The sequence below is a fragment of the Oncorhynchus masou genome, chromosome 5 (genome assembly GCF_036934945.1).
Source record: "Oncorhynchus masou masou isolate Uvic2021 chromosome 5, UVic_Omas_1.1, whole genome shotgun sequence".
Lineage (NCBI taxonomy): Eukaryota > Metazoa > Chordata > Actinopteri > Salmoniformes > Salmonidae > Oncorhynchus > Oncorhynchus masou.
In genome coordinates, this window is record NC_088216.1 from 8,613,720 (window position 1) to 8,625,417 (window position 11,698).

The 11,698-nt window shown below is 44.5% G+C and overlaps 1 protein-coding gene across 1 annotated transcript; it reads left to right on the forward strand.

The window, feature by feature from the left end:
• Positions 1–2,406: 2,406 nt before the first annotated feature.
• Positions 2,407–9,904, forward strand: LOC135532512 (zinc finger protein 436-like). Its single transcript, XM_064959994.1, has 4 exons — positions 2,407–3,136; positions 3,791–3,888; positions 4,024–4,201; positions 8,277–9,904. Exons 1-4 carry the CDS (start codon positions 2,929–2,931, stop codon positions 9,278–9,280), a joined length of 1,488 nt encoding a protein of 495 aa, XP_064816066.1. The 5' UTR covers positions 2,407–2,928; the 3' UTR covers positions 9,281–9,904.
• Positions 9,905–11,698: the final 1,794 nt, after the last annotated feature.

Below are 11,698 nucleotides of genomic sequence, written 5' to 3' on the forward strand. Positions count from 1 at the left end.
ACCCTCCACTAACCACACTGGGCCAAACCCTCCCCTAACCACGCTGGGCCAAACCCTCCCCTAACCACGCTTGGCCTAACCCTCCTCTAACCACGCTGGGCTAAACCCTCCCTTAACCACGCTGGGCCAAACCCTCCACTAACCACACTGGGCCGAACCTCCCCCTGATCACGCTGAGCCAAACCCTCCCCTAACCACGCTGGGCCAAACCTCCCCTAACCACGCTGGGCCAAACCCTCCCTAACCACGCTGGGCCAAACCCTCCCCTAACCACACTGGGCCAAACCCTCCACTAACCACGCTGGGCCAAACCCTCCCCTATCCACGCTGGGCCAAACCCTCCCTTAACCACGCTGGGCCAAACCTCCCCTAACCACGCTGGGCCAAACCATGCCCTAACCACGCTGGGCAAAACCCTCCCCTAACCACATTGGGCCAAACACTCCACTAACCACACTGGGCCAAACCCTCCCCTAATCACGCTGAGCCAAACCCTCCCCTAACCACGCTGGGCCAAACCCTCCCCTATCCACGCTGGGCCAAACCCTCCCTTAACCACGCTGGGCCAAACCCTCCCCTAACCACGCTGGGCCAAACCCTCCCCCTAACCACATTGGGCCAAACACTCCACTAACCACACTGGGCCAAACCCTCCCTTAATCACGCTGAGCCAAACCCTCCCCTAACCACATTGGGCCAAACCCTCCAATAACCACACTGGGCCAAACCCTCCCCTAACCACGCTGGGCCAAACCCTCCCCTAACCACATTGGGCCAAAACCTCCACTAACCACACTGGGCCAAACCCTCCCCTAACCACGCTGGGCCAAACCCTCCCCTAACCACGCTTGGCCAAACCCTCCTCTAACCACGCTGGGCTAAACCCTCCCTTAACCACGCTGGGCCAAACCCTCCCCTAACCACGCTGGGCCAAACCCTCCCCTAACCACGCTGGGCCAAACCCTCCCCTAACCACGCTGGGCCAAACCCTCCCCTAACCACATTGGGCCAAACCCTCCCCTAACCACATTGGGCCAAACCCTCCACTAACCACACTGGGCCAAACCCTCCCTAACCACGCTGGGCCAAACCCTCCCCTAACCACGCTGGGCCAAACCCTCCCTAACCACGCTGGGCCAAACCCTCCCTAACCACGCTGGGCCAAACCCTCCCTAACCACATTGGGCCAAACCCTCCCCTAACCACATTGGGCCAAACCCTCCCTAACCACGCTGGGCCAAACCCTCCCCTAACCACGCTGGGCCAAACCCTCCCCTAACCACATTGGGCCAAACCCTCCCTAACCACGCTGGGCCAAACCCTCCCTAACCACGCTGGGCCAAACCTCCCCTAACCACGCTGGGCCAAACCCTCCCCTAACCACATTGGGCCAAACCCTCCCCTAACCACATTGGGCCAAACCCTCCCCTAACCACGCTGGGCCAAACCCTCCCCTAACCACGCTGGGCCAAACCCTCCCCTAACCATGCTGGGCCAAACCCTCCCCTAACCACACTGTGCCAACCCTCCCCTAACCACAAACGACGCTGGGCCAAACCCTCCCCTAACCACGAACGACAATGTGCCAAACCCTCCCCAAACCATGAACGACACTGGGCCAAACCCTCCCCTCACCACGCTGGGCCAAACCCTCCCCTAACCACGAACGACACTGGGCCAAACCCTCCCCTAACCACGCTGGACCAAACCCTCCCCTAACCACGCTGGGCCACACCCTCCCCTAACCACGCTGGGCAAAACCCTCCCCTAACCACGAACGACGCTGGGCCAAACCCTCCCCTAACCACGCTGGGCAAAACCCTCCCCTAACCACGAACGACACTAGGCCAAACCCTCCCCTAACCACGTACGACGCTGGGCCAAACCTTCCCCTAACCACGTACGACGCTGGGCCAAACCTTCCCCCTAACCACGTACGACGCTGGGCCAAACCTTCCCCTAACCACGAACGACGCTGGGCCAATAGAGAGGCACTTTAGAGACAGGAAGGGTAAAGGGGCATGTGCTCTACACAGGTAGAGTCCTATCTGTCCAAAGTGGGCACCAACACTCACCTCAATATGCCTTTTGGTGAGAGAAGTTTTCATTGTTTTTGGGCAGAATTACTTTACCTTTAACTAGGCAAGTCCATTAAGAATAAACTATTATTTTCATTGACAGCCTAGGAACAGTGGGTTAACTGCCTGTTCAGGGGCAGAATGACACATTTTTACCTTGTCAGCTCAGGGATTCGGTTACTAGGCCAATGCTCTAACTACTAGGCACTAGGCATCCCAATTATGTGTTGTTAGCCATGTGTCTTGGCCCATTTAAAGAAAAAAAATTACGTGGCCGACGACAATTTGTTGCCTAATGGGAAGATCAGCCCTGGAGGAAAGTATTAGCTGTATGAAGTAAAAGAGAACATAACATCTGGTTGTTTTAAAATGACTTCTTATGACATTGTTCGCCAGAATAAACGATGGACTGGAGATTTTACCAATCTGCGTTACCCACTCCAGTCAGCAGATGGCGATGAGAGGCTTTCAGGTGATGTTTCTTGCGTGACGTATAATCTAGTGGACGGAAAGCTTCAACGGCAGTAAAAGACTACTGATTCAACCACTTCGTTAGCGCACATTAAACCAGTCTTGTTAATATCAATGTCAGTGTTTATTAAACATTATTCTGTTTTACGTATTGACTAGTTGAAAAAAAAGGTATTTGCTTATCTAGCTAGCTAACATCCCGACCATGAGCTCACTAAGATATTGTTCTTATTGTTAACGTTACTGCACTAGGCTAATCGCTAATGCTAACTATCTAGCTAACATCCCGACCATGAGCTCACTAAGATATTGTTCTTATTGTTAAGGTTAATGCACTAGGCTAATCGCTAATGCTAACTATCTAGCTAACATCCCGACCATGAGCTCACTAAGATATTCGGAGAAAGAAGCTCGAGGGCTGAACATCATCGTAAAAGAAGAAGAGGAAGAAGCTTTAAGAATAAAAAAGGAAGAAGAGGTGGATATTACATTGAAAGAAGAGAAGGAACCTTTTGGAGTAAAAGAGGAAGAGGAGGCTATCTCAATAAATGACGAGGAGGAGGAGACTGAAGATCCTGTTAACACCAGTGAGTACTGTCTTAAAAACAGGGGCACAAACTATGCCGTTATTGAACTAATGTGGGGATTTTAAGGGGCATTCTACTGAAGTTCTACACTTGAATATGTTGTTCAGTACTGTAGGAATTGTTGAAGGGGCAATCTGACAGTGGCACATATATCTGGGTGGCCTTGTGGTTAGAGCGTTGCAACTCAAATCCCTGCGCGGACAAGGTGAAAATCGGTCGTTCTGCCCCTGAACTAATGTGGGTTTTTTAACGGTGATTCTACTAAAGTTCTACACTTGAATATGTTGTTCAGTACTGTAGGACATGTTTAAGGGGCAATCTGCCATTGGTTCATATATTTTTGGGACTTTTAAATTAAATGTATTGATTTCTCCATGTGGTCGATATTAAAGTGCACCTAATCTAATATAACAGGCTTTTAAAATTCAATATTGGTGCATCATTTCTACTTAAAATATCGAAATGGACGAAAAAATGCACCCATTTAGTTGAACGACCCTTTTACATTTGCATCATAAACAATATTTTTTTAAATCATGATGAAAGTGGACATTTTGGCCCTGTTTAGAGATATTAATGCCTCTTGTAAGACCCTATGTGATTGTAATAGAAGATCACAAGTTTACCATCTGTTTGATGTTCTCGTTAACACAGGAGAGAGACATGACTATCGTGGATCCTCTGCGGAGCCTCAACAACATCCTGATGCTGACGAAGAAGAGAAGAGACTCTCCAGATCAGAACACCAGATGGTACAGCTTGGTCTGGTCTAGCATACAGCTTGCTCTCTCTGGGTCTGGGCTGGATTTCTGTAAAGCACTTCATGACAACAGTGACATCAGCATCCATAATGATATGTGTCTGTGTCCCCTCTTTATGGTTACCAGGACAACGCTAGCCCTTCCTCCCTCCCGGAGTACCCGTGTCGTGCCTCTCCCGGTAGCGCCTTACTGCTGGGTATGAAGAGGTTGTCTGTGCTGCTGGTGGACTACAGGAAAACAACGGGGCTGAGTGGAACTGTGAGAGGAGGAGAAGAGAAGAAAGGATCAGATTTGACTCATCAAAGTAAGTGCTGTAGTTTAGTTTCAACAAATACAATAGATCTGCCGACTGGTATCTGTTACCAGGACAACCAGCAGAGTTCTGTTAGTTGACAGGAAGATAGACTGGTGTATATGGATGTTATGAATATCAAAACACTGAAGAAGGATTCTGCCAATGAAAAGAGAGAAACCAATAGACCATATAAAACCTTGATGAAATATATATTGCTCTCAATGTGGTCTGTATTGCTTCATTAACATCTCATCTTCAGTGTTAAAAATAATGGAAAAAACTCGAAAGCTCTCCAAGCCGTTTCTATCAGCCAGACTTGGCCTCCTCTGTAATGGTCAAATGAATGTCATTTCCTACTTGATCAGGTCAAATAAAGCCTGAACTCCAACATTTTTCAAATATTGCACCATTTCTTGGGCTCCTGAGTGGCACAGCGGTCGAAGGCACTGCATCTCCGTGCTAGAGGCGTCACTACAGACCCTGGTTCGATTCCAGGCTGTATCACAACCGGCTGTAATTGGGAGTCCCATAGGGCGGCACACAATTGGCCCAGCGTTGGCCAGGGTAGGTTGGTCATTGTAAATAAGAATTTGTTCTTAACTGACTTGCTTAGTTAAATAAAGGTAAAATAATCTTCCAAAACTTTTCATATTAAAACATATTTTGGTGTCCACATATGTCTTCGGTTTACAGTTGAACAAAACAATCTGAATAATTTACTAAATGTTATTTATTCCACAAAGAAATTCCAATATTATTGGCACCTTCTTCTTCTTCTTTAGAAATTATGAGATTTCAAGCAGCTGATTCTCCTTTACTTTGGAATTGAACTCACCTCTGGTGACCCTTACTGCAGGACTAACTGGTGGTGTTAAATAGCTGTATGTCATGTACCCTTACTGCTGGACTAACTGGTGGTGTTAAATAACTGTATGTAATGTACCCTTACTGCAGGACTAACTGGTGGTGTTAAATAGCTGTATGTCATGTACCCTTACTGCAGAACTAACTGGTGGTGTTAAATAGCTGTATGTAATGTACCCTTACTGCTAGGACTAACTGGTGGTGTTAAATAGCTGTATGTAATGTAATGTAATGTAATGTACCCTTACTGCAGGACTAACTGGTGGTGTTAAATGGCTGTATGTAATGTACCCTTACTGCAGGAATAACTGGTGGTGTTAAATAGCTGTATGTAATGTACCCTTACTGCTGGGACTAACTGGTGGTGTTAAATAGCTGTATGTAATGTACCCTTACTGCAGGACTAACTGGTGGTGTTAAATAGCTGTATGTAATGTACCCTTACTGCAGGACTAACTGGTGGTGTTAAATAGCTGTATGTAATGTACCCTTACTGCTAGGACTAACTGGTGGTGTTAAATAGCTGTATGTAATGTACCCTTACTGCTAGGACTAACTGGTGGTGTTAAATAGCTGTATGTAATGTACCGTTACTGCTAGGACTAACTGGTGGTGTTAAATAGCTGTATGTAATGTACCGTTACTGCTGGACTAACTGGTGGTGTTAAATAGCTGTATGTAATGTACCCCTACTGCTAGGACTAACTGGTGGTGTTAAATAGCTGTATGTAATGTACCCTTACTGCTGGACTAACTGGTGGAGTTAAATAGCTGTATGTAATGTACCCTTACTGCAGGACTAACTGGTGGTGTTAAATAGCTGTATGTAATGTACCCTTACTGCAGGACTAACTGGTGGTGTTAAATAGCTGTATGTAATGTACCCTTACTGCTCGGACTAACTGGTGGTATTAAATAGCTGTATGTAATGTACCCTTACTGCTAGGACTAACTGGTGGTGTTAAATAGCTGTATGTAATGTACCCTTACTGCTAGGACTAACTGGTGGTGTTAAATAGCTGTATGTAATGTACCCTTACTGCAGGACTAACTGGTGGTGTTAAATAGCTGTATGTAATGTACCCTTACTGCTCGGACTAACTGGTGGTATTAAATAGCTGTATGTAATGTACCCTTACTGCTAGGACTAACTGGTGGTGTTAAATAGCTGTATGTAATGTAATGTAATGTAATGTACCCTTACTGCTAGGACTAACTGGTGGTGTTAAATAGCTGTATGTAATGTACCCTTACTGCTAGGACTAACTGGTGGTGTTAAATAGCTGTATGTAATGTACCCTTACTGCTAGGACTAACTGGTGGTGTTAAATAGCTGTATGTAATGTACCCTTACTGCTAGGACTAACTGGTGGTGTTAAATAGCTGTATGTAATGTACCCTTACTGCTATGAATAACTGGTGGTGTTCAATAGCTGTATGTAATGTACCCTTACTGCAGGACTAACTGGTGGTGTTAAATAGCTGTATGTAATGTACCCTTACTGCTCGGACTAACTGGTGGTATTAAATAGCTGTATGTAATGTACCCTTACTGCTAGGACTAACTGGTGGTGTTAAATAGCTGTATGTAATGTAATGTAATGTAATGTACCCTTACTGCTAGGACTAACTGGTGGTGTTAAATAGCTGTATGTAATGTACCCTTACTGCTAGGACTAACTGGTGGTGTTAAATAGCTGTATGTAATGTACCCTTACTGCTAGGACTAACTGGTGGTGTTAAATAGCTGTATGTAATGTACCCTTACTGCTAGGACTAACTGGTGGTGTTAAATAGCTGTATGTAATGTACCCTTACTGCTATGAATAACTGGTGGTGTTCAATAGCTGTATGTAATGTACCCTTACTGCTAGGACTAACTGGTGGTGTTAAATAGCTGTATGTAATGTACCCTTACTGCTAGGACTAACTGGTGGTGTTAAATAGCTGTATGTAATGTAATGTACCTTTACTGCAGGACTAACTGGTGGTGTTAAATAGCTGTATGTAATGTACCCTTACTGCTAGGACTAACTGGTGGTATTAAATAGCTGTATGTAATGTAATGTACCCTTACTGCTAGGACTAACTGGTGGTGTTAAATAGCTGTATGTAATGTACCCTTACTGCAGGACTAACTGGTGGTGTTAAATAGCTGTATGTAATGTACCCTTACTGCAGGACTAACTGGTGGTGTTAAATAGCTGTATGTAATGTACCCTTACTGCAGGACTAACTGGTGGTGTTAAATAGCTCTACCGCTACTGCTTACTGGATGACACGTAGTGAGGAATCTGTATGGACATTCTACTGTAGAAGGATGACCCATAGTGATGAATCCCCCTGTATGAACATTCTACTGTAGAAGGATGACCCATAGTGATGAATCCCCCTGTATGAACATTCTACTGTAGATGGATGACCCATAGTGATGAATCTCCCTGTATGGGCATTCTACTGTAGAAGGATGACACATAGTGACGAATCCCCCTTTATGGACATTCTAGTGAAGTTCTACATTGAATGTGTTGTTTTTTAATGTAGGAACAGCGTGAGATTCTTTCTGGTTGTCCTGGATACCATTGTCATGGTGTCTGTTTGCAGCAGGAAGGAACTTAATGAGGTTGTTTTGTGAGCCAATGATAACTAGTGTTAGTGAAATGACTGGATGTCTTTCTTTTTCCCTCTTTCTTTTATTTAACCATTATTTTATTTAGCCCTTATTTTATTTAGCCGTTATTTTATTTAACCCTTATTTTATTTAACCCCTTTTATTTAACCCCTATTTTATTTATCCCTTATTTCATGTAACCCTTATTTTATTTTACCCTTATTTTATGTAGCCCTTATTTCATTTAACCCTTATTTTACCAGGTAAATTGACTGAGAACACATTCTCATTTAAACCAACGCAATTGGGAATAGTTTGAGGGGAGAGGATGGGGGATGAATGTGCCAATTGTAGACTGGGGATGATTAGGTGACTGTGATGGTATGAGGGCCAGATTGGGAATACAGGTACCTTAGCACATGCTACTGTACCTGTAGACTTCCAGTCATTGCGCTAATGCTAGTTACCAGAATCTCGCTGTATTCCTTTAAAGCCACACTGTAAAATGGATCTGATTTGGATTAAATATGTGGAATACATATGTGGAATCATGTGGAAGTTTCATTCATGTCTCTATGATTAAATAAACACTTTGTTTGTTTTTGGCAGGAGAAAGACCAGACTCTGAGGAACCAGAGGAAGAAACGTCCAAACCGGCAAGACCATACCACTGCTCCCAGTGTGCGAAGAGTTTTACCCAGTTAGGGAACATGAAAAGACACGAGGGGGCACACACAGGTGATAAACCTTACCACTGCTCCCAGTGTGGAAAGAGTTTTACCCAGATAGGGTCCCTGAAAAAGCACAAGAGAATACATCCAGGAGAAAAGCCATACCACTGCTCCCAGTGTGGAAAGAGTTTTAACCAGTCAAGGGACCTGAAAGATCATAAGAGAATACATACAGGAGAAAAGCGCCACCACTGTTCCCAGTGTGGAAAGAGTTTTACTCAGTTAGGGAGTCTGAAAAGTCATAAGCGAATACACTCTGGAGAGAAGCCTTATCACTGCTCCAAATGTGGAATTGCTTTTTCAGTGTTAAAAACCTTGAAAATGCATGAGAGAATACACACAGGTGAGAAGCCTTACCACTGTTCCTACTGTGGAAAGAGTTTTAGACAATCGCAACAGCTGAAAAAACACGAGAGAATACACACGGGAGAAAAGCCTTACCACTGTTCCCAGTGTGGAATGAGTTTTAGGCAGTTAACGAGCCTCAAAGGTCATATGCAAATGCACTCTGGAGAGAAGTCTAACACATGTTCTCATTGTGGAAAGAGTTTTCTGAGGTTAAGCAATCTGAAATCGCATGAGCATATACACACATACAACAAGGAAAAGCTCTACCAATGTTCCTTCTGTGGAAAGTGGTTTTCCCAGTTAGAAGCCCTGATTATGCATGACAGGACACACACAGGAGGGGATAAGACCTACCACTGCTCCCAGTGTGGAAAAAGATTTAATTGGTTAAGGCACCTGAATAAGCATGAAAGAATACATACACAGGAGGAGAAGACATACCACTGCTCTCAGTGTGGAAAGACATTTTCCCAGTCAGAGGACCTGAAATCACATGAGAGAATAGAGAGGCTGTGTTCTGACTTGTGTTTCTGACTGATCATTTGTGTTTTTGTTTCATGCCACGTGAAATCAAATTGTATGTATGAAACCAGAAAAAAAGGTTTACTTTTGTTTGTTTTTTCATTTTGAGACATGATCATGTCTAATATCAGATTAAATATTTAAAATTGTCTATTTGGTTTTGATGAGCTTTGATTGATTTGATAAGTATAAACCCTCTGTTGTTCATCATATGATTTTCTATTTGTTAAGGGATTTTTTTAATCAATAATGACTAATTATGTATACATTTCAATCAGGACTGACTAATCAGAATACAAATTATGTTACTGTATATGTATGAATTTTCTTTTAATCCTAGTACTGAATATAATGTGTGTAAATATAATCAAGAATTAGAACAATGACTGGTAGAAATGAATGAACTTATCGTCGGACTGGCAAGAATGCTTATCTACACAGGTAGACCTTGGCTCGGTCATAAATTATCTAAATTGGTGGGAGACGATGTGGGAAGGCTTGAGAACTATACAGCCATTGTACTGGTGTGGAGAAGAGACGGTACGAAGACTAATGATGTCATTTTCAGTTTATAACCCGTTGTAAAATGTTTCATGTTCAGTACTCTCGAGAATAAATGCTGCTGATTGATTTTGAGACTGGTCTCTGTCCATTTTATGCAAAAAAAAACAAATTAATTGGGTAAATAAAACATGTAGGAATTTAATTCCAGTAACACTATTGCAAAGTGTCAACGATTATGTATGTAAGTAAGTGGCACAAGTCTTTGTGTTTGTATTTATGATGGATTCTTCCCTGCTCTTCCTGGGGTCCAGCTAAACTAAGGCATATCTACAACACATTAAGTGCTAATGTCTTCAGGTAGACTGTGCTAATGCTAGTGCTAATGTCTTCAGGTAGACTGTGCTAATGATAGTGCTAATGTCTTCAGGTAGACTGTGCTAATGCTAGTGCGAATGTCTTCAGGTAGACATTGCTAATGCTAGTGCTAATGTCTTCAGGTAGACTGTGCTAATGCTAGTGCTAATGCTAGTGCTAATGTCTTCATTATTTTGTTTAAAAATACTCCCATTGCAACACACGCATTCCAATGGTGGCACTTCAATTAAAGGGTAACTACACACACAAAAAATCACATTTTTCCCAGATCTCAAAAATGGCACTGTTGTGGTTGTCTCACCTAGCTACCTTAAGATGGATGCACTAACAAGTTGCTCTAGATAGTGATAATACTATTCTCTTAAAGCCACGCAGTGTAAAATGCATGGGTCATGTGAACAATGGAGTACATGCATCACATGCTAAGAGACAATGGAGCACATGCATCACATGCTAAGAGACAATAGAGCACATATGCATCACATGCTAAGAGACAATGGAGCACATGCATCACATGCTAAGAGACAATGGAGCACATGCATCACATGCTAAGAGACAATGGAGCACATGCATCACATGCTAAGAGACAATGGAGCACATGCATCACATGCTATGAGACAATGGAACACATGCATCACATGCTAAGAGACAATGGAGCACATGCATCACATGCTAAGAGAAAATGGAGCACATACATCACATGCTAAGAGACAATGGAGCAATATTAAATAAAACATGTATAAATAAATATTTCAGGCTATGCCCACTGACGTCCACAGTTTAAAAACATACAATGAAATCAAGACATCCAGAGTTTAACAACACTGATATTTTGCTACAAAGGCCCCTTTTTCTCTACAATTGGTAGTTACAGTCTTGTCCCAACGCTGCCACTCCCATACGGACTCAGAAGAGGCGAAGGTCGAGAGCCCTGAGTCCTCCGAAACACGACCCCGCCAAGCCACACTGCTTCTTGACAAACTGCTCGCTTAACCAGGAAGCCAGCTGTACCAATGTGTAGGAGGAAACGCGTACAGCTGGCGACAGAAGTCAGCGTGCATTGGCCCGACCCGCCACAAGGAGTTACTAGAGCCCGATGGGACAAGGACGTTCCGGCCAAACCCTCCCCTAACCACGGTGGGCCAAACCCTCCCTGACCACGCTGTGCCAAACCCTCCCCTAACCACGCTGGGCCAAACCCTCCCTAACCACGCTGGGCCAAACCATGCCCTAACCACGCTGGGAAAAACCCTCCCCTAACCACATTGGGCCAAACACTCCACTAACCACACTGGGCCGAACCCCCTAATCATGCTGAGCCAAACCCTCCCCTAACCACGCTGGGCCAAACCCTCCCCTATCCACGCTGGGCCAAACCCTCCCTTAACCACGCTGGGCCAAACCCTCCCCTAACCACGCTGGGCCAAACCCTCCCCCTAACCACGCTGGGCCAAACCCTCCCCTAACCACACTGGGCCAAACCCTCCACTAACCACGCTGGGCCAAACCCTCCCCTATCCACGCTGGGCCAAACCCTCCCTTAACCACGCT